At 44.1% G+C, this 21333-nt stretch overlaps 1 protein-coding gene across 2 annotated transcripts; it reads right to left on the reverse strand.

Annotated features, from left to right (window-relative positions):
* Window positions 1-5332: 5332 nt before the first annotated feature.
* On the reverse strand, window positions 5333-20974 carry ldlrap1a (low density lipoprotein receptor adaptor protein 1a). Of its 2 annotated transcripts, none has more exons than XM_056443019.1 (9): window positions 20653-20971; window positions 11001-11143; window positions 9239-9351; window positions 8584-8698; window positions 7547-7619; window positions 7354-7443; window positions 6576-6703; window positions 6347-6381; window positions 5333-5502 (listed from the first exon to the last, which is right to left on the reverse strand). In XM_056443019.1, exons 1-9 carry the CDS (start codon window positions 20735-20737, stop codon window positions 5358-5360), a joined length of 927 nt encoding a protein of 308 aa, XP_056298994.1. In that variant the 5' UTR covers window positions 20738-20971; the 3' UTR covers window positions 5333-5357. The 2 variants fall into 2 exon arrangements, with proteins under 2 accessions (XP_056298994.1, XP_056299595.1); XM_056443620.1 differs by lacking the exon at window positions 5333-5502 and adding an exon at window positions 5563-6137 and having other exon boundaries at window positions 20653-20974.
* Between the last annotated feature and the right edge of the window lie 359 nt (window positions 20975-21333).

Below are 21333 nucleotides of genomic sequence, written 5' to 3' on the forward strand. Positions count from 1 at the left end.
GTAGTCGACCTCGTCTGTCTTTCAACCTGCAGCCGCTTGAATTCAGAGACAACGTTCATCTGACAGCGTTCACAGATCTCTAGTTTCCTCGCGTCCCGAACGACGAGCCCAGAGATGACAGATTGTCCTCTTTTTTTTGGGAGAAGCCCCGAAAATCTCGGCGATAAGATCGCGCCGGGATTCGTCTCTTCCTCGGGCGATTCCGTATTTGGTTTCCCCGAGGCAGCAAGAACGTCTCAAAAGACTGGATGTCGATGCCTGAGATGAACGGCCATCGAGTCGGAGGCCCGACGTTCAATGATTGCACAGGTGGGCCGATGCGTCGATCTGATTGGCCGACAGACGGCGCTTCCTGCCGGTCGTCCGGAGGGTGGACGGAGGTGAAGAAAGGGCAGAGCGGCGTCCTCTACGTGGGGCGGCGGAGGTGCAGGAGAGCTGTGGAGATGCCCCGCGGGGCCGAGGGGAACCGGTGGTCGTTTTTTTTTTTTTCCCCGAGCGACCGCCGATCAGAGAGAAGTCACGTGACCCTTTCGTTAAAAAATAAAACAAGGTGCACACCTGGAGGGGTTGGCCACTCCCGTTAAAACAATGAGGGTGGACTGATTAGATTGGGGAGGGGGGGGGTGTCAAAGGTCACCTCATGAAAGACATTTTTGGGCCTCGATTCATTAGCGTTCACATGCTCATCGAGAATCTCATGAACACTATGCTAATCCTGTGTGTGTGTGTGTGTGTGTGTGTGTGTGTGTCAAGTCAGGCTCATGGGAAACACAACCCTGTTCATAGAAGACCTTGAGTCTCACACAAGCAAACACCCACACACATACACACACTTTCTCTCTCACACACAGGTGTGTTGTTGTTGTTGTTTTTGTTGTTGTTGATGTTGTTGTTGTTGATGTTGTTGTTGCTTCTCTCTCTAAGGAAGCAAGAAGGTTCAGCGAGGTGTCATTTCATCCGTCGTTCATCTCACCATCAACAAAACATTGTGTGCATTTTTTTTTTAATCGATCGCCGTCATGGCCGAGGAAATACCCCGAGTCACACTTTAGTGAGAAACAGAGGAGCGAGGAGAGAGGAGGCGGTGAAGGGAGGAAGATGTGTGAGTGAGAGAGAGAGAGAGAGAGAGAGAGTTGAAAGACATGTGTTCAGCCCTCCAGTGGAACAACTTTGTTTATTAATGTATTACAAGGTGTAACCACTGAAGATTCATAACCTGTCCCCTCTCAATTAATGTGTTACCCGTGGCCATGTGTGTGTGTGTGTGTGTGTGACCATCAGAGAGATTGAGGTGAACTCCGCCACGGTCACGTGGGAGATCCTGGAGGGCGACCCCGTCATCGGATTCGCCATCACCCAACAGGTAATATATATATATATATATATATATATATATGTGTGTGTGTGTGTAAAGAGAAACTTTGGACAATGAGACGCAATTAGCCTCGAACATCCGAAAGACGGCACGTTTCAGCGGGAATCTTTTTTTTTTTTTTTTTAAGTCCTTAAACCATCTGCCGAAAAACATGAAATAACTTCCCAGAACTCGCCTGAGAATTCCCAAATGTCCAAGTCACCCCGTGTTACTCGTCTTCACACCCATGGGGACGTCCTCTAAAAGTTAATTCGGCGTAACTGTAGTGCCGCCAATTTTGCAAAAAAAGAAACAAACAAATATTGGAGAAAGCAAACCGTTCAGGTCGAATCTCTACGAGAAGCGACCGACAGATTAGAGCTGCTTAAAAAATAAGAAACTGAAATTCTGTCCTGATCCGGAGGGAAAAGATGGCATATACAAAAGATACTGGCGCTTTTTGTTTTTAATAAAAGGACTTTTCAGATCATTTCGTAAGAATATAACTCAATTGGGTCTCGTAAACACGCCGTACGTCAAGAAAAAAACATCCCCGAGTTCTCCGGGAGACTGGAGTTCCGAAATCGCGCGAGACGTAGGACGACCGCCGCAGGGACGTGACTCCATAACATCCTTCACTCCTCGTTCCCTTGCGATCGGTACTTTTCTTTGACTTCTTCCTTCAGCCTCGTTTCAGACGTACACACTTAGTCTACGTTCAGTTCAGAGAAAAGTCAATAAATGATCTTGTTTAATTGTCCGCCCCCCCGAGAGAGATTTACTCCTAAACCAGCGGGAAACCGATCGACCCGAAGAAAACCTGCAGCGCTCCGCTTCCTCCGGCCTGATTACACTGCAGGAGAAACGATTTAATTGGTTAGACGGTCGACTGGGCGAGAGGAATCGGGTTTTGGCGTCCGCCGGCCGCGAAGTTACTCGCCATGAAATCTGCATTTGATCGAGAGAGAGTCTTGATCCCGGGAATCTTCTAGAGCGCCTTGAAGGCTGAAGATGAACTCGTCACTTTTAGTTTGAGTGATTTTTACTCGCTTGACCATTTGAGGCTTTCTTTTTTCTTCACTCGCACTTCTCCGTGGCTTGTCTCCGTGGAAACAGTTATCATTTCCTTCATCCGCCACGAAGAGCTAACCTATAATTCTGCTTCATACGTGTTGAGGACGTCCCTCAAATGTCAGAAGATGTAACGCCCTCGTGTTTTGGGTTCATAACATTAATATCATATATATATATATATATATTTATACATGACACAGCTCTGTGACTTTCACCGACTAAATCTTATTATTAAAATATATAAATGGGATGATGCTTGTTGTCAAATGATTATTACATACATACCAGTTTATTAACAGTAAATTAATCCACAGCAATGTTTCCTTTTTTCTTGTTTTCGAATACATGTACATTAAATATTGCTCGATAACTCGTCCACTTGTCGTGCAGTTTGTACGTGTTTTGAATTTACTTTTTTTTCTTTGCAGCCATTTGCTAAAATAAAAAATAAAACATTTTATTTCTCATGAATGTTCACTCAGCGCCCCACCTGGACTGAAAAATACAGATATGTAGAAATGTTTGCAAATTTATTAAAAAAGAATAACTGAAATATCACATGGTCATTCCGTACCCACTGTAAGTATAAATACCACAGAGGGAGAAATACACATAGATATTGTGCTTAAAGTATGACAAGTACAAGTACTGCTATGCCCTTGTTATTGTATCCTCATGTATTCATTGTGGCAGGTTAAAGGGTGAGGTGGGTTCTACTGCTGTATGGACTCATGTAGTATGAAGTATATGTTCTGTCATCTCATTTCATATTTGCCTCTGATATGAGATAATGAAAAGGAAAGTACTCTACACTGTAAATCCTCAGGTGTAGTTCAAGTACATCACATTACGAGAGAAAAAGAAGACCCGGTTAGTTTAATCAAACCGTGAGTTTTGCCGCAAAAAAAAAATCATATTTTTGGTTTTAAAAAATAAATTAAAAAACTCACCTCCCTAATTGCCCTTTAAGTAGCCGTCCACTTGTGTGTCTTTCACTGCTGGAGGTTCCTTTGTGGAAAGAGTGTTAAGTAATGCAGCTGGTTGAGTAAGGTGTGTGTGTGTGTGTGTGTGTGTGTGTGTGTGTGAAGACCCCTGGCATGTGTAAGATCAGTCTCATTGGCTCTACCTCAGCAGTCGTCTCCATTGTGCCGCCTGCGGGCTTCTCTCGGTCGGGTGGCTCAGGTCTGCCCCCTGCTGCCGGGAACCACGAACTGCACCCTCACGTTTTAAAGGGAAACGGACATTTTTAAAAATTCATTCATTTTGATTTTTAGAGCTTAAATTATCCAAAAATGGTGAACAAAGTCCCACAAAGGCAACTTAGTCTGTCATTTTAGTATGTCATACATTTATATCAACGAGAGCGTGGACACTCCCGTGTGTGATGTCGTAAAGTATAAAGACTCATGTTGATGGACGTATTGATTCTTATCAGTCGAGGACATTACGTCATCCTTTATTTAGGTGATGTCACCACAAACTGTACATTTAGAAGTTGACGATCATATTCTCTCAGACTTCTATTAAATCTGACTTATCTTTTCAATGCCGGTCCCTCACTGGCTTCCCTTGACCCCCTTTAAGGATTACCGTGTTATATTATACCAAGGGAGACACTGAACATGTTCAATAAACACTTTTGTCAAGTAATTCAGATTCCAGAAGAATGAGAAGTATACAAATATTCAATATTAACTTTTTTTAAATTTACCATACCTTAATTTCTCTCAACTTAAGATTCTTTTTTTTTCTTTCTTTTGGTTTTATTGTATTTTGAAAATTGTGTGATTTGAATCCATCGTACTTTCCTTTGAATGTAAATGTGTATGCAAGACTTTAAAAAGGTTTTTTATGTATAAGAAATGCTTTACAAATAATATATTAACAAAACTATTAATGCTAATTTCAAGATACATTTGAATGTTTTATAGCCAGTTTAACTAAATTTAATATAATTTAGAGGAAACAGCCTTTAAGATCAGTTTCATACATTTTGAAGCCACTAGGAAACAGAATTTAAAAAATGATCCCCATGAAACTTCCCCGGTTGATTACCTGCATTAAGAGAATAGTTTTTTTGTATCACAGGTTGTAGTAATAACATTAATAATAGAGATGTTAGGTTTTAAATATGCAAATGAGACCTCATCTGAAGCCGACATGTGGGCGTGGCCTCTAAAGTTCACCCGTAACCTCCGTAATAATGAAAAGACTGAATATTTAAAGCTGTGAATTAAACGTTGAACCTCAAACTGAACTGCACATAAATACAAACATTTAGTTTTATTCGTGAATATAATTTTAACTCTTTATAAAGCCGGTCGATTACAATGTCCACGATACGGATCCCGACGACCTGGAACTCGTCCGAGGGCCGTCGACACGGACGAGGAAAACCCCAAAGCGCCTCCTCGCCGCTACGGAGACACGAGCGCCATCGTCCACGCGCCGAAGGACTGAAACTCCTCAGCGGACGTCACATCTTACAAAAATAATTACAACTCTATAAATTATTACCTACACACACATTTACAAACGAGGCCAGGACCGCTGACCGGAAGAAGAAGTGAGACTGAGGCTCCTTTACCGAGGAGGAGGTTATCGCCCCTCCCCCCCCGATGAAAGGAGGAAGGATGTTATTGCCCCCCCCCCCCCCCCCGATGGAGGACTTGTCCACATGAAGAAGTGCAGCAACGAGGCGAGGAGGCCAAACGGCATCTCACGACTCGGCACTTATTCCCTTAAACACCACGTGATGCCGTGTTCATTCATAGGAAGACAGACAGACCCTCCTCTCCTCCCCTCTTCTCCCCTCCCTCCTCTCCTCTCCTCTCCTCCCCTCCCCTCCTCTCCTCCCCTCTCTCCTCTCCTCTCCTCCCCTCCCCTCCCCTCCCCTCCCACACACACGGTTGTGTGTTTTTCCCTCCGGTCAGAAGCCAAAGTCGTCGTCCCCTGGAGGACCGGCGCCGCTGGGTGAGTTTCCGTTGGCGGCGTCCCAGTCGGGTTCGGCGAGCCAGTCCTGGGGCGTCACCCCAATGTCCAAGACCTGGGGGTTAGTACGCGACACTGCCAGTCTGCAGGGGGGGGGGGGGGGGCAATGGACAAGATTAATGGTGGATTACACTTAGTAGAAAAGGAGAAGATGCGATTAGCATCCAGGTGTCAGAAGCGAGCAATGCTATTTGCACTCGACCCTAAAATAATAATAAATAGAAAAAACTTCTCACAGCACGACTTCCACTCTGAGTCCTACGACGTTTCCGACTCGCGAACTGTTGCCGGAGTCAGAAGGATTGAAAGGCGTTGCGGTGACGAGGCGGCGGCTGCCAGAGCGCTCCTTGAGGAGCATTTTAAAACCCACACAAGAGCAGGACGGATTCTGTGTTCTACTTTCTCCTCTCGTCCAGACCAGAGCCGACCGAGAGGTTCGTCAACGCCCCTCCGGCACTCCCACTGGTTCAGGCCACCGAGAGACAGACGGGTGAAGAGGGGATCAGGAGGCGCGATACGAGGCGGGAGGAGACGGTGCTACTTTGAAATCAGCTTTCTTTTCAGAGTCCACGATTAAAGGACACGGGAAGCTACCCGTTGTTGTTGTTGTTGTTGTGTTCAGGTTAGTGATGAGACTACTACGCTACATAAGGCTCGGAGCAGCTGACGGCCAGACGCTACGTTACCTGGACGCGACCCTGAGCTCTCCAGAGCGCGGCTGGAGACAAACACACGGAGACGGAGGACAGGATGAAAAAAACTAAATCAGGAGGGATTTGTGTTCTGCAGTACACAGAAATCACCAGTGGGTGGCGCCGTGAGGCAAAGCAGTAGAGAAGAGCTGCTCACAGATTTTAACAAAAGCAGCAAAAAGAGAATCAACGAGGATTCTATAATAAATATATATAAAAATAAGACATATCTTACCTGGAGAAGGCTTCATCCAAACCATCTTCTGTCTCCTGGAAGAAGAAGAAGAAGAAGAAGAAGAAGACGAAGAAGATTAGACTTCATGATTTATGTAGAACAGGCAGATGCATAAATAGCAGTAAAGGTAAGAGGAACATCATTTGTATTTTTCACTGCCTAAAATAAGACATTTGAAGACTTGAAGTCTCCAGCAGGAGTCGACCCCGCCGAGGCCTCCGGGTCTTACGCAGGCCGGGTTGCTGTTGGCCCCTGGGGGCCGCTGGTTGTCCAGCTGATCCTCTGCTCCGTTCTCATTGGCCGACGCCACGGCGTCGCCGGCGTCCTCAAAGTCCAGCAGGTTGTCCGTGGCGACGTCTGCACGAGGGGCGGACAGACCGTTAGCCTGAGAGTTAACGTTACCGTCGTGTGTGCACTTTCATTTTATAAATATTTTAAATATGAAAAGAAAGAAATGGAGGCGGGGTCCCAAACATGTCGACGTTCCTTAAATTAACTCGACGTCGCCGTGTCTTAACTTTTAGTTTCTCTTTAGTGTCTCCAAACAACAATAGAAAAAATTATTAGAAAAATTATTAAAAAGTTGGCATTTTCAGATCATATTAAACTTATATTAAACCCCTATAATAATATCCATAAATCATATTCATTCTATTTAAATCTGCATAAATAGTTTAGTTTTAACGCAGCACGATGATCATTTTATGTGAAGCACTTTTAAAGTGTTCGATATTCATCATCATCATCATCTCGTTGGGCTCAGTTTCAAATTCTAAGAGATCAACTTTCTCTCGGCTGCACCGAGAAATTTAAGAAATGGAAGAGAAACCCTCGTCGGCATGGCGCCAAGTTGGGACACACACACACACACACACACACACACACACACACACACACACACACACACACACACACACACACACACACACACACACACACACACACACACACACACACACACACACACACACACACACACACACACACACACACACACACACACACACCTGTCCCCTTCAGGCTCCCCACGCTGTCGGAGCTCTCCGAGCTGCTGCTGGCCTCTCCGGCCGAGCCGGACTTCGCCCGCTTCCCCTTCTCTACGAGAGACACGGAAACATTCAGCTGCGACCTCGAACACAATTCAGGAACGCACGGAGGCGACGGCTCCGGCGCGCGGCGCTCGGGGAGTCGGGCGCTCACCTTCTTTGGCCACCTGCCAGAGTTCAAACGCCACCGAGAAGGCCTGGGCGACCGTCAGCGCCACCGCCTGAGCCTGGAGGGCGAGGAGGAGACACGGCGTCACGCGGGAGGAGGGCGGCCACGTTCACCTCAAACCAACAACAACGAGCCGTCTGACTGGCGGCTCACGCAGCACAGAGAGCTCATCGGTCCTCAGGGGAAACGCAGACTGAATGTTATTCAGAAAGATCAAAAGAAGAGCACCACGAGGGGGTCCACACCACCACAGGGGGGTCCACACCACCACGAGGGGGTCCAGACCACCACGGGGGGTCCAGACCACCACGAGGGGGTCCAGACCACCACGAGGGGGTCCAGACCACCACGGGGGGGTCGAGACCACCACGAGGGGGTCCACACCACCACGAGGGGGTCCAGACCACCACGAGGGGGTCCACGCCACCACGAGGGGGTCCAGACCACCACGAGGGGGTCCACACCACCACGGGGGTCCAGACCACCACGAGGGGGTCCACACCACCACGAGGGGGTCCACACCACCACGAGGGGGTCCAGACCACCACGGGGGGTCCAGACCACCACGAGGGGGTTGAGACCACCACGAGGGGGTCCACGCCACCACGGGGGGGTCGAGACCACCACGAGGGGGTCCACGCCACCACGAGGGGGTCCAGACCACCACGGGGGGTCCAGACCACCACGAGGGGGTCCAGACCACCACGAGGGGGTCAGACCACCACGAGGGGGTCCACGCCACCACGAGGGGGTCCACACCACCACGAGGGGGTCCAGACCACCACGGGGGGGTTGAGACCACCACGAGGGGGTCCACACCACCACGGGGGGGTCCACACCACCACGAGGGGGTCAGACCACCACGAGGGGGTCCACACCACCACGAGGGGGTCCAGACCACCACGAGGGGGTCCACACCACCACGGGGGGGTCCAGACCACCACGAGGGGGTCCACACCACCACGAGGGGGTCCACACCACCTGGCACATTAAAAGCCCAAACACACGGCCTCTGCCCTCACCACTTTCCTCTTGGGGCAGAGGTAGGCGTGGCACTCCAGGGTCCCGTTGACGGGGGTCTGGGCGATGTAGGCGAACACTTTGTCGTGCAGCTTGTCCACCGTGCAGTACGAGATTCTGCAGAGGCGACAGGTTAAAGGAGGCGGCGCCTGGACCGACTCTGTGGTCCTCAAAGATGTTCACGTCCCGACAATGTCGGAACAAAAAGGTTCGTACTCTCAATTAATGCTCAATGTTGAGCTCTTATTTTGAAGGGCAACAGCAGGAACGCCGATCTCAGGATGTGGCGAGTCGCCAAGAGGGGAAATGCAGATTTTTTTGGGGGATTTCAAGACCTTTTATTGCGAACACATATTACAAGAGCTATACATTCATTAATAAATAAAGAGCGATGAATAAAAACTAAAGAGCGTTAACGCCATCACGTAAACATGTACACTCGTTAAAACTAAAACGATTTATGCAGATTTAAATGGAATAAATAAGATTTATGGACAAATGTAGCTCTTTCTTTATTAATGAATTAGTTTTATGTCCATGTACTTTGTAATATGTGAAGTTCTCAATAAATTAAAATAATCTGCATTTCCCCTCGCGCCCAAACTGCAATACCTCGGCGCCCCACTAGAGGGCCGCGCCCCCCAGTCTGACGCGTACCTGTAGATGGAGACGTCCTCCAGGAGCTGGCCGCCGCCGCCGTCGTGCAGGACGACGCCCCGAGGGGAAACCGTGAGGGCGACTTTCTGAGGCTTCTTGCCACCGGCTTTGGTCTGGCGGCGGGAAACAAGTTCAAATGAAAAGAGACGTTATATTAGACTTTACATTGGTGACGTTAGCTGTTGAGTTTATCCACATTTACCTGTTTATGCACATTTTCAGTTTGCATTAAAAACTACAAAAATTACACAAACTTACACTACCGTTCAAAAGTTTGGGGTCATCCAGACAATTTCGTGTCTTCCATGAAAACTCACTTTTATTTATCAAATGAATTGAAAATTGAATAGAAAATATAGTCAAGACATTGACAAGGTTAGAAATAATGATTAATATTTGAAGTATTAATTTTGTTCTTCAAACGTCAAGCTCAAAGGAAGGCCAGTTGTATAGCTTATATCACCAGCATAACTGTTTTCAGCTGTGCTAACATAATTGCACGGGTTTTCTAATCAGATATTAGTCTTCTAAGGCGATTAGCAAACACAATGTACCATTAGAACACTGGAGTGATCGTTGATGGAAATGGGCCTCTATACACCTCTGGAGATATTTCATTAGAAACCAGACGTTTCCACCTAGAATAGTCATTTACCACATTAACAATGTATAGTGTGTATTTTTGATTAATGTTATCTTGATTGAAAAAACAGTGCTTTTCTTTGAAAAATAAAGACATTTCTAAGTGACCCCAAACTTTTGAACGGTAGTGTATATGTATATTTTAGCTCAGTTGAGGAGGAAGAGTCTTGGTATTGAGAAAAGCAACTTTAGAAACGGACTTGAATGTTTCCCGACGTTCACTGAAGGGGTTTTTACTCCTCTGCTCTCGGCTCGGGGACGCGTCGCCTCAAATGGTTCAGTGGCGCCCGGCGGGAGAATTTTAAACATTTGTTTGCGAATTTCCTGCAAGTTTGCTTATAATTTGCGCAGAATTTGGACGGAAAACGTGACGACAACGTCGGGGGAAACTTTACGAACCCGGTTTCACCGCATCTCGTTTTTTCTTTAACCCTCCTGTCACCTTTGGGGTCAATTTGACCCCATTCAATATTTAACGTCTCTAAATAAATGATTGAAATCATTTTTTTTGCTTCATATTTCATGACTTTTCCTAATGTATTGGGGACAACTGGGAAAACATAAAATTCTCATGATGATATGTTTTCAATGTCCTGAACACAACTCGTACGCATCGGTGTTCTTTGGGGTCAATTTGACCCCAGGCTGGTTTTTACTGTGTGAAACATATAAGAAATATCAACTTTATTATTTATTTAAAGGGCTATTTAGGTCGTCAACAAACAAACATAAAGTACCTCACACTTAAACTTGGGAAACAATATTAATTCTAATCATTTTCTGGAGATTTTAATTGCTGTGGTCAAATTGGCCCCGAGGGTAAAAGATGTTATACATTTGAAGGTAACAGGAGGTTAAAACTCAAGTCCAGTTCTCGACGTTTCATCGCTTGTTGTTCATCGGGCCAGATTTACCCCCGTTTACCCAAAAAAGTCAAGAAAAAGAAGTTGATAAATATTCACGGAGAACAAGAACGGGAGTACATGAACCTGAAGGAGGCGGAGACGACGTCACAAGAAGAATCGATTTTGTCTCGACAGCGTTCCATCGAGTGCAAAGACTCCCAGCATGCAACAGTCCTGTTGGCCTGTTATCGTGACGCCGTTGCTCCGGCCCTCACCGTGGCGACGATCCTCTTCACGGCGGCGGCCGACAGCTCCTCTCCCTTGGGCTGGTCCACGAGCGTCATGCCGAGGCGCCGGAGGTTAAAGGTCACGCCCTCGACGACGGCCTCCCGCGTGTCGGTCCAGTTCTCCGGGAGCTCTGCGGGGAGAAATGAAACAGAAAGTTAAAAACAGCCGATGTCTTTTTCACGAGAAACTCCCAATCGGAGGAAACGTAAACGCGTCGCCGTCGAGACGTTTCGTCGGCAGAGGATCTGGGCGAGAGGCCGGCGCGACGAACGCCGCGTCGGACGCCACGGGGACGAGAAGACAGAGTGTCCAACTGTCCAGGGACTCTGACTTCCTGTGATAAGAGGAGCGCTCAGAGGAGCCGGAGGCGAGCGCCGGGTTTACTGTGGAGGAGAGGAACAGGCATTATCTGCTCATGTGGCGTCTTATCAGGTGTGTGTGTGTGTGTGTGTGTGTGTGGGCCCTGACCCGCTGGTTGTGTGTCCAGACATTTCCTCAGAGAAAGAAGAGGAGGGGATAAGAGGGACAGGAGGAAGAACAACAACATCCCCATTACCTAGAAATGCATCCTCCTCCGAGCACTCTGCTCCCTGTGGGGTGGGAACACACACACACACACACACACACACACACACACACACACACACACACACACACACACACACACACACACACACACACACACACACACACACACACACACACACACACACACACACACACACACACACACACACACACACACAGAGGAGTGCAGGAATTTGTTTTCCAAGACACAAGAATCATTTTCGTGACCCAAAGCAGTGTCCAGCGTTCACACCACGGATCATTCTTAGGACTGATTCCAGCTCCGGGAGCCTCGAGGGAGACCAGGACCAGAACCAGGACCAGGTCCTCATAGCTAGGGATGGGCATCGAGAACCGGTTCTGTTTTAGAACCGGTTCCCGGTGAACCGATTGTTTGGGATCGTCAGCCAAATTCTTGAACGGTTCTGCTAACGGTCCTCTGTGGCATTGCGCATGTGCAAACTTTTTTAGTTTCTTCTTCAGACTGCAGCAAACATGGCAACTAGGCAGAGGCGTTCTAAAGTTTGGCTCCATTTCACACGACAAAAAGTGCAGTGAGGTGAGTTTGCTCACCTGTGTGCGGCATTACGGCTGAGCGCTGTGAGCGCTGCGCGTGCAGACAGCATTTAACGGAGCAGCGTGCGCTCTGATCGCTCTTTTAATGAAGTATCGATACTAAAAATATGCTAAATCACATAGTTTTTAACGTACGGGTACTTTGTTAGCATCGCTACACCGTGCAGCGTGACAGCAGCAGATGGAGCGGACTAACATTCAAGCTAACCTAACTTCCCAAACGCTGTGGACATCTGAACGCTGATTGGCCGAGACGCGACACGTCCCATCAAAGATGTTTTATTGCGAAGAGCACCACTTCACATTTTCTCCGCGTCTCACTGCAATCTCAACGGCAGCGGGCCAGGTGAAAAAAATAATAAATCGGAAAGCGTCTCTGGTATTGTTCAGGGGGCGGGGCCAAATGTGGAGGCGTTCATTGTGTAAACCAGCTTTCACTATGTAAATAATCTCCATTGCCATCCAATGTAGCTGATGAGGTTCAGAGTCAGACGGGTTCAGAGGCTGGTGGTCTGTCTGGGTCACAGGCTACAGCACGTCTTGTACACCTCCTCATATCTTTGTGTTCATCCTCCATCTGAGAGAGTGTTCTCCATGGCTGGAGACACAATAAGTTCTGAGAGATCGCGTATCCTCCCGGAGAAAGCAGACATGCTTATTTTTCTGCACAAGAATTGTTGATGATCCATACAATTGATGGTTGCACACTTGGTATTTGCCACTGCTAGTTTCATTTTTGGCAGCTCAGTTCATATACCCTTTTAAAAAAAGGAAGGAGCACTGTAATTTCTAGGAACATGTTTAAATTAAACAGAATACATTTTATTTAAGTTATGTAAGTTTTATTTTAAGTTCAAGAGGAATATGTATAAATGTTTTTGGTTATTTAAAAAAATGTAAATGTGTATGTATACATACTGTATATGGTGTGTGCAGCATTATAGAAAAGAAAATTAATGTAAATAAACCCATTTGTGCTCTTTTTTTCACCCCTTGCCCAATAAGAATCGATAAGAGAATCGATAAGGAATCGAATCGATAAGCAGGAATCGATAAGGCATCGGAATCGTTAAAATCGTATCAATTCTCATCCCTACTCATAGCGATCCCAGTCCAATGGCTCGGGCTCTGGGCTCTCAGGACGGCTTTAAATGGCAAAAACATGTTTTTAAAGTTGACTTGGACCAAATGTCCATTCAGACAAACGAGATTACATAGAATACAGTTTTTGGGAACAAGAGGTCACCGCCACGCGACCTTCAAGCTGATAACGGCAGGTATTTGGGTTTCAGGTTGACGGTTACAGACACAGTTCATATTGCATACGTGCACTAAAGGGTTGGTTTACATATTTATGAGAGCTTTAATGTTTGTTTACTTTATTATACGTGTTGTTGCACTGACCCCGTTGTTCTGCTCTCGTCCTGCACATCTCCAGCTGTGCGTCTGATAAAAAAGGAACATGTTTTTTTATCTCATCCGAACCAAAAAAAACACAAAAAAACTAAATTATTTTCCTCTCAAACCAAAGAGAACAGAATTATTTGTACTCGTGGGCAAATAAATGAGAAATTTAGAAATCATTGGAGGGAAAAGGAGGTGCAGTGTTGTGTTTTAAAACTTTAATTATCTTTTTTTGCCGCCTTCAAGCAAAAGTTGATGCGTCGCCTGAGTTTCTCCACAAAGAAACAAACAGCATCACTTTAAACTCCTTTACCAGAGATTTGAGACTAAATGTATGGAAACGAGAAGAAGTCAGAGATCACTCGACTGAAAACTACTTTTAACAACTCCTTAAAAAATAAAATTTGACGAGAGCAGGTTCCTGTGGAGGTTGAGACGCTCAGAGAGAGGAGAGCAGCAACGTCAAAAGAGAGCGACACCTGAAGGGAAACAGCTGAGACACACACACACACACACACACACACACACACACACACACACACACACACACACACACACACACACACACACACACACACACACACACACACACACACACACACACACACACACACACACACACACACACACACACACACACACACGTTACGCTAACGTCTCGAGAGGCGTTCAGGGTCGACAGGACGAATGACCACAAACTCTCGCCTTATGGCCGCCGTGTGTTTGTAGAACTTTAATTCTGAGCCTCAACATGAAGCTCCCCACAGGTTTCCTCGTCACGGCGGGGTGCAGACACACATCCGGCATCGAGCCGCCGCCCTTTGGCCTGCCAGCCTGAAAAAGTCCATTAAACTTGCATTCTGTCTCCTGGCCACCAGGGGGCGGCGACTCTAAGTCAGATTGTATAGACGTCTATGAGAAAACGTTCCCGCTTCTCTCGATTCATCCCTTCAGTAAACATCGTAAACACGAGTTTATGGTCTCAGTCTCTCGTCTTCAGGCCCTCTTCAAAAAGAGCCGATGTGTGTTTCGTAAATGATGGTGCATTTAGATTAAAATAGACCACGAAGCAGCGTCTGCTGTGGGCGGGGCCTCAACGTGACCGACAGGTCGCGACCACAACGTGGCACTTTGAACTCAGAAGCCAGAAAAAACCATCAAAGAATTCATGTCCATACAGCTCAAACTACCCGCAGAGACCGTGAACAACATAACTTTCCACCGCGTCCACCGTCTGGGACCGCAGAACAACAGCCGGCCGCGGCCAATCATCGCTAAGTTTGAACACTATAAACAAAAAGAACAGGTCAAACAACAAGGCAGGCAGCTCAGAGGAACGGACTATGGACTCAACGATCAATACCCAAAAGAAATCATGCAACGTCGCAAAGTTTTATTTCCAATCCGCAAAAACATGATGAAAGAAGGAAAGAAAGCAATAATATCACTGGACAGACTATACATAGATGGACAATTATACCGCGATAAGGACGTAACCCCCTGGCTCTTCTAGACCCCGGTTTTCTCTCTCTCTCGCTCTCTCTCTCTCTCCTGTCCCTACGTATCCGCATACATACACAAAACTCCCCATCGTAATCTCGATATGCCCCCCTCTCTTTTCTTTGCATTTCACTGTTTCGATTATTTTATTATTTAGTATTGCACCCATGTCGTACTGTACCTGACAGTATGAACCCCGATCTGGTTCACACATTGCCTTGTATTTCTGTTATGTGTAATATGTTACTTACTTTGTTGTCTTTACGTTCCTATGTTTTTTTGTTTTGTATATGTTTGTTCTTCCCTGATTCAATGTCTGCTCATACTGCTGTGTCATTTACACATCAACACACACACACACACCAACATTAACACTCAGTCTATAGTATTTCAATTAACATGTCTTCTCTCAAATTCTTAACCTGGAATATCCATGGAGTTGGTTCTAAAGCAAAACAAATTAAAGTTTTAAATCATCTGGCTAAACTGAAAGCAGATATATGCTTAATACAAGAAACACATCTCTCAGAATCAGGTCACAACAAATTTAAATCAACACAATTCACTCATTCATTTTCAGCTCACTACAACACAAAACAAAGAGGAGTCTGTATTTTAATTAACAAGACAGTTTCCTTTATCCACAACTCCACCATCACTGACCCAGAAGGCCGGTTTATCATTATTAACATATCCGTCAACAATAGTCCAGTCACAATCTGTAATGTTTATGGCCCAAACTCTGATGATCCATCCTTTTTTCATAATTTTTTTTCATCTCTCTCAAACATTTGCAACTGTCCAGTCATAATGGGAGGCGATTTTAATACAGTTATCGACCCATCAGTAGACCGATCTAATATTACAAATAAAAAACGTACCTGGCAATCCACAGAAACAATAAAACAGTTCATGAGGGATTGTGGTCTTGGCGATAGTTGGCGATTACAGAACCCCAACGCAAGAGAATACTCATTCTTCTCTCCGGTTCACCGTTCATACTCACGCATTGACTTCTTCCTTAACAGCAATTCAATTATATCAGATATTTCAGACTCAAAGATTCACCCTATAATTATCAGCGACCATGCTCCCGTAACATTTACATGGAATAGAATTAACATACATAAACCAATCACTAGATGGCGTTTCAATACGTCTCTTCTCAAAGACCCTCAGTTTGACAGTCTGATTAAAAAAGAGTGGGCATCCTTCCTAGAAATAAATGATTCCCCAGAGTCATCACCGACCCTTCTATGGGAAACAGGGAAAGCAGTTTTAAGAGGAATAATCATTTCATTTTCCGTCTACAAAAAAGAAAGAAAAAAAGAAGAAGCTGAATTGGAACAACAAATCAACCAACTTGAAATCATTAATGCAAGCAACCCAACATTGGAAACTCAAAACGAATTGAGAAAATATAAATTACAAATAAATGAAATAATAAATAATAAAACTCAATTCCTAATACACAGACTTAGACAAGAACATTTTCACCATAGCAATAAATCTGGTAAATATTTGGCAAGTCAAATTAAACAAAATAAGGAAAAAACTACAATCACAATCATCAAAGACTCAACAGGGAATCCAACAAATTCACCCGATGAAATCAATAAAATCTTCAGAAGTCTTTATGCCAAACTTTATTCATCTGAAAAGGACCCACACCCAGAAGACATCCATTCATTTCTCAACAGCATTGATTTACCACAGATTAACAAAGAACAAAATAACACACTTGACTCCCCATTAACACAGGATGAACTTTGTACTGCCCTCCATCTCATGCCCAATAACAAAGCACCCGGACCTGATGGCTACCCTGCAGAGTTCTATAAACACTTTTGGTTCATCATAGCTCCACTTTTTCACAAGATGATAACAGAAATAAAACAAAATTTGCAATTCCCAGCAAGCATGAATACAGCCTGTATATCACTTCTCCTCAAACCAAACAAAGATCCAACTCTTCCATCAAGCTACCATCCCATTTCCCTCCTCAATGTAGACATTAAAATCATCACAAAGGCACTAGCTCATAGATTAGAAAAAGTCACTCCATTTATAATTCACCCAGATCAATCTGGCTTTATCAAAGGTAGACACTCATACACTAACACACGCAGACTGTTTAATTTAATCAACTACTCATCATTACAACAAACCCAAACCATCATCGCCTCCTTAGACGCAGAAAAAGCATTCGATAAAGTAAATTGGACATTTCTCTTAAGTGCATTAAAAAGATTTGGTTTTGGGGAGTCATTTATTAACTGGGTCAAAATTCTATACACTGCACCTACAGCCACCGTCATCACCAATGGACACACCTCTCACAGCTTCACACTGCACAGGGGGACAAGGCAAGGATGCCCACTCTCCCTCACTTTTCATCATTTTCATTGAACCGCTAGCTGCTGCCATTCGTCAGAATACCATCATAAAAGGAATCCAAACACTCAATACCCATCACAAAATCAGTCTTTATGCCGATGATATATTGCTCTTCCTCCAAAAGCCATATTCATCGTTACAGGAAACTATTAAAATTATAGACACATTCTCCAAAATCTCTAACTACTCAATTAACTGGAACAAATCATTCATCCTTCCATTAGACAGTAACAGTTGGGATGGGGCAGGCCACACACCACCTATTCCTTTTGCACTGGTGTCATCACTTATTTGGGAATACATATTTCCTCCAGGCTGTCAGAGCTGTTCACACTCAACTTCACTCCACTACTTAAAACAATAACCGACGACCTCCTCCGCTGGATGAAACTACCACTGTCACTCATGGGCAGAATAGCAACAGTTAAAATGACAATTCTTCCTAAAATAAATTACCTATTCACAATGATTCCATCTCAACCCACCCACTCCTGGTTCAAATCTCTTGACTCACTCGTTACTAAATTTTACTGGAAAAATAAAACACCAAGAATAAAACTGGCCACTTTACAACAAACAAAAAAACAAGGAGGACTTGAAGCTCCAAATTTTTCTCACTACTCACTAGCAAACCAACTTCAATACATTCTTAAATGGATCCACCCCACTCACTCAGACAACACATGGTTAGACATAGAACAGACAGTATGTAAGGACATCCAGATTTCAGACCTACCATTTCTCAGCCAATCAATCAAACGCCATCCTTGCTTCAAAATGGTAACAATAGCAGAAACTCTGACAGCCTGGTGGAAATTCCACAAAATCACTAATGTCACTTTTGCACCCTCAAATTTCACCCCTATATGGAATAATCTGGACATTCTAAGCAGTAATAAGCCTTTAAATCTGCACACATGGTCCACTAAAGGCATCACTCATTTGAAACACATCTTTAATCACAATACCCTGGTTTCATTCCCCCATTTGGTTCAGAAGTACGGCATCGGGAAAAATCACTTTCTGGAATATCTACAACTTAAATCACTCCTTCAAACAAAATTCAACATTAAGGCCACACATTTGGAATTACCTCCCCCAACCTCACAGTTAATTAATATCACCTCCTCAAATAAATTAATCTCAAAAATATGTAGCATAATATCACACTCTGAAATAATAACCATACCAATAATAAAATGTGAATTTGACTTAGCTATCACTCCTGATGCCGACTTCTGGACCAAAATCTGTACTAATATATATTTTATGACCAAAATACAAATTTACAACTAATACAATATAAAATACTTCACAGAATTCACTACACTGGGCACAAAATGTTTAAAATGGGTTTCACTACAGATATCTGTCCACATTGCATGCAAAATACTCAGGATAGTTACATTCACGCCACCTGGCACTGCACACCAGTTCAACACTTTTGGAAACAAATAACTGAGTCACTGTCTGTTTTCCTGGGCTGCCTCATCCCATTATCCCCATCACTCTGTTTACTGGGAGACATCTCATCTATAAACCTGAGCAAAACAAACTGCAAAATACTTCTCGTGGCCCTAACTATCGCCAAGAAAACAATCCTCGTGAACTGGAAATCAAGGAATAACACACATATCTCACACTGGAAAAATTTAATGTCAGAATATATTTCAATGGAACAACTCACCTCATCTATCATTGACAATACAATAGAACACCACGACATCTGGTCATCATTCACTATATTTTTACAAACATGACACCACTCCTCTTATTTATTAGTTAATTCATAAATGCACACGCACACACATATACACATGTACACATGCATCTGTCTTTCTTTCTTCTTCTCCTTCTAATTATTATTATGTTTGTTTTGTTTGTTTTTTGTTGTTTTTGTTTTTTCTTTCTTTTTTTTCAGAAATACTCTGACTTTATGATGTTATGTCCATTGTTTTGTCGTCTGCATTGTTTATTGTCCTCTAGGTGTTATGTCTATGTATTGTCTTTTGTCTTAAAATAAAGAAATTAAAAAATAAAAAAAAAAAATAAAAAAAATGTCCGTGTGTGTCTCAAATTCCAGAGGCGCTGAATACCACCCCCCAGGTGAGCTCCTACGGTTACATCGCCGTTTCCGTATAATCCACCCAAAATACGTTCTAATGATCGCACACTTTCACAATATGCTCTCTGGAGGAATTTCAAATAGAGCAGCAGCAGCCAGGAGCCAGGAGCCCTGCTCCGGCTGACTCGCAGCATTCCTGGCTTGTCGTCTAGGTTACGGGCAGCTGAAGCCCCCCCAGATACACCCCCCCCCTCCTCCCCTCCCCACCTGGACTTTACAGCCAGGATCAAGAGAGATTTAGCTTATAAAGCGGCCCTTGAGTGCCCCAATGGGGCCCCCAGAGTGCCCTATAAGAGTCATATGTTAATGTTGCATTGTGGGGCACAAGCGGGACCTGACCTGCTGAAGGGCCCTTGAGCAAGACAACACAATAATCACTGTAACCTTTGACCTCTGCACTTCCATCCGGTGCTGTGGATGGAAACGGGAGAAACAATATAAACTAACTTTTCTTAAAAACTGTGATTTATGAGTCTAGTGAGAAGGGAGAAAACTACAAATTAAAAATGTATTTAAAAAACATATTTAGAGTTTTTTTTAAAGAAATCTGCTGTTTGTTTAGTCTGTTTTTTATTGCCTGGTTTAAAAATAACATTGATTTCCGGAGAAATTCCTTAAATAAGATTCAACCGATCTGCAAACAAACAGATGGCAAAAAATAGCAGGAACATGTTTTATTTTCCTCCACAAAACACCAGAAAAAAACAGTTTATATCGCTATTTTTATTAGTTTTAGTCCCTTTATCCAACAACGTGAGACATATAGCGTTACACGTCTTTAAGTTTTATTTCCCTTCACAAAACACCACCAAAAAAAAAACACTTCTCTCGGTATTTTTAGTATTTTTTTTGACGTCAAGTCCTTTTATCAAACAAAGCGAGACATAAAAACAACTTTAAAAACATCGTGTCAAACTTTTACGTTTCGCTTTTTAACCAAATCGCTAAACTTTGCTCGAAACATTAAAAATATCCGTAATTCAAACAAACCGCCGCAAACCGCCAGTTTGAGCTGTAAAAACGTATTTTTACCTTTTTTTAAACTAAATTAAAGTTATATTAGTTCTTACTTCGGTGTCTGCCGGAGGTCCAGGACTGCTTCGCGGCACTCGGGCTCCGGACGATCGCTCTCCCGGCCGACTTCAGGGCATCCATGTCCGGCTGCTCGACCTGCGAAGAGTCGGAGGAGTTCACCCGGGAATACGAGCTGTTGACCGGGGGGACGCTGATGGGGAGGATGGACTTGTGGTGCCTTCACGTGCCGTCGGAAATAAAGCTATTTACGAGGAAACGCGCACTCTGAACCCAGCACACGCGGAGAAGTCGTGCCGCGTTTGGGGTCAAATCGGACATCTGAGATCTTTAAAGTTCAGGTGGTCGAAGCAACACTAAACAAAGAAATACGTTTTTATTATGCTATTTAATTTGTGTTTGTCATCAGTGTATTAACGTCAGTTACCCTCCATTTAGGAATAATGCTAGTTAGAAAGTAGTATATTCATTAAAGTTTAATTATACTGACTTTAAAAACAAATTATATATATATAATATATATGTGTTTTTAAAGTCAGTATAATTAAACTTTAATGGATTTACTACTATATATGACAATTAATTTATTCAACAATTTGTAATTTTTTTTACAAAAACAAGAGCTGTTTTTTTATTTGTTTTATTACTTTACTGTGAAGTTTCAGATGCGATAACATGTGTTTCTGAATATAGGCCATGTGTAGCTTTAGCCTCCTGAA

The sequence above is a fragment of the Pseudoliparis swirei genome, chromosome 1, assembly GCF_029220125.1.
Source record: "Pseudoliparis swirei isolate HS2019 ecotype Mariana Trench chromosome 1, NWPU_hadal_v1, whole genome shotgun sequence".
In the NCBI taxonomy this organism is placed as follows: domain Eukaryota; kingdom Metazoa; phylum Chordata; class Actinopteri; order Perciformes; family Liparidae; genus Pseudoliparis; species Pseudoliparis swirei.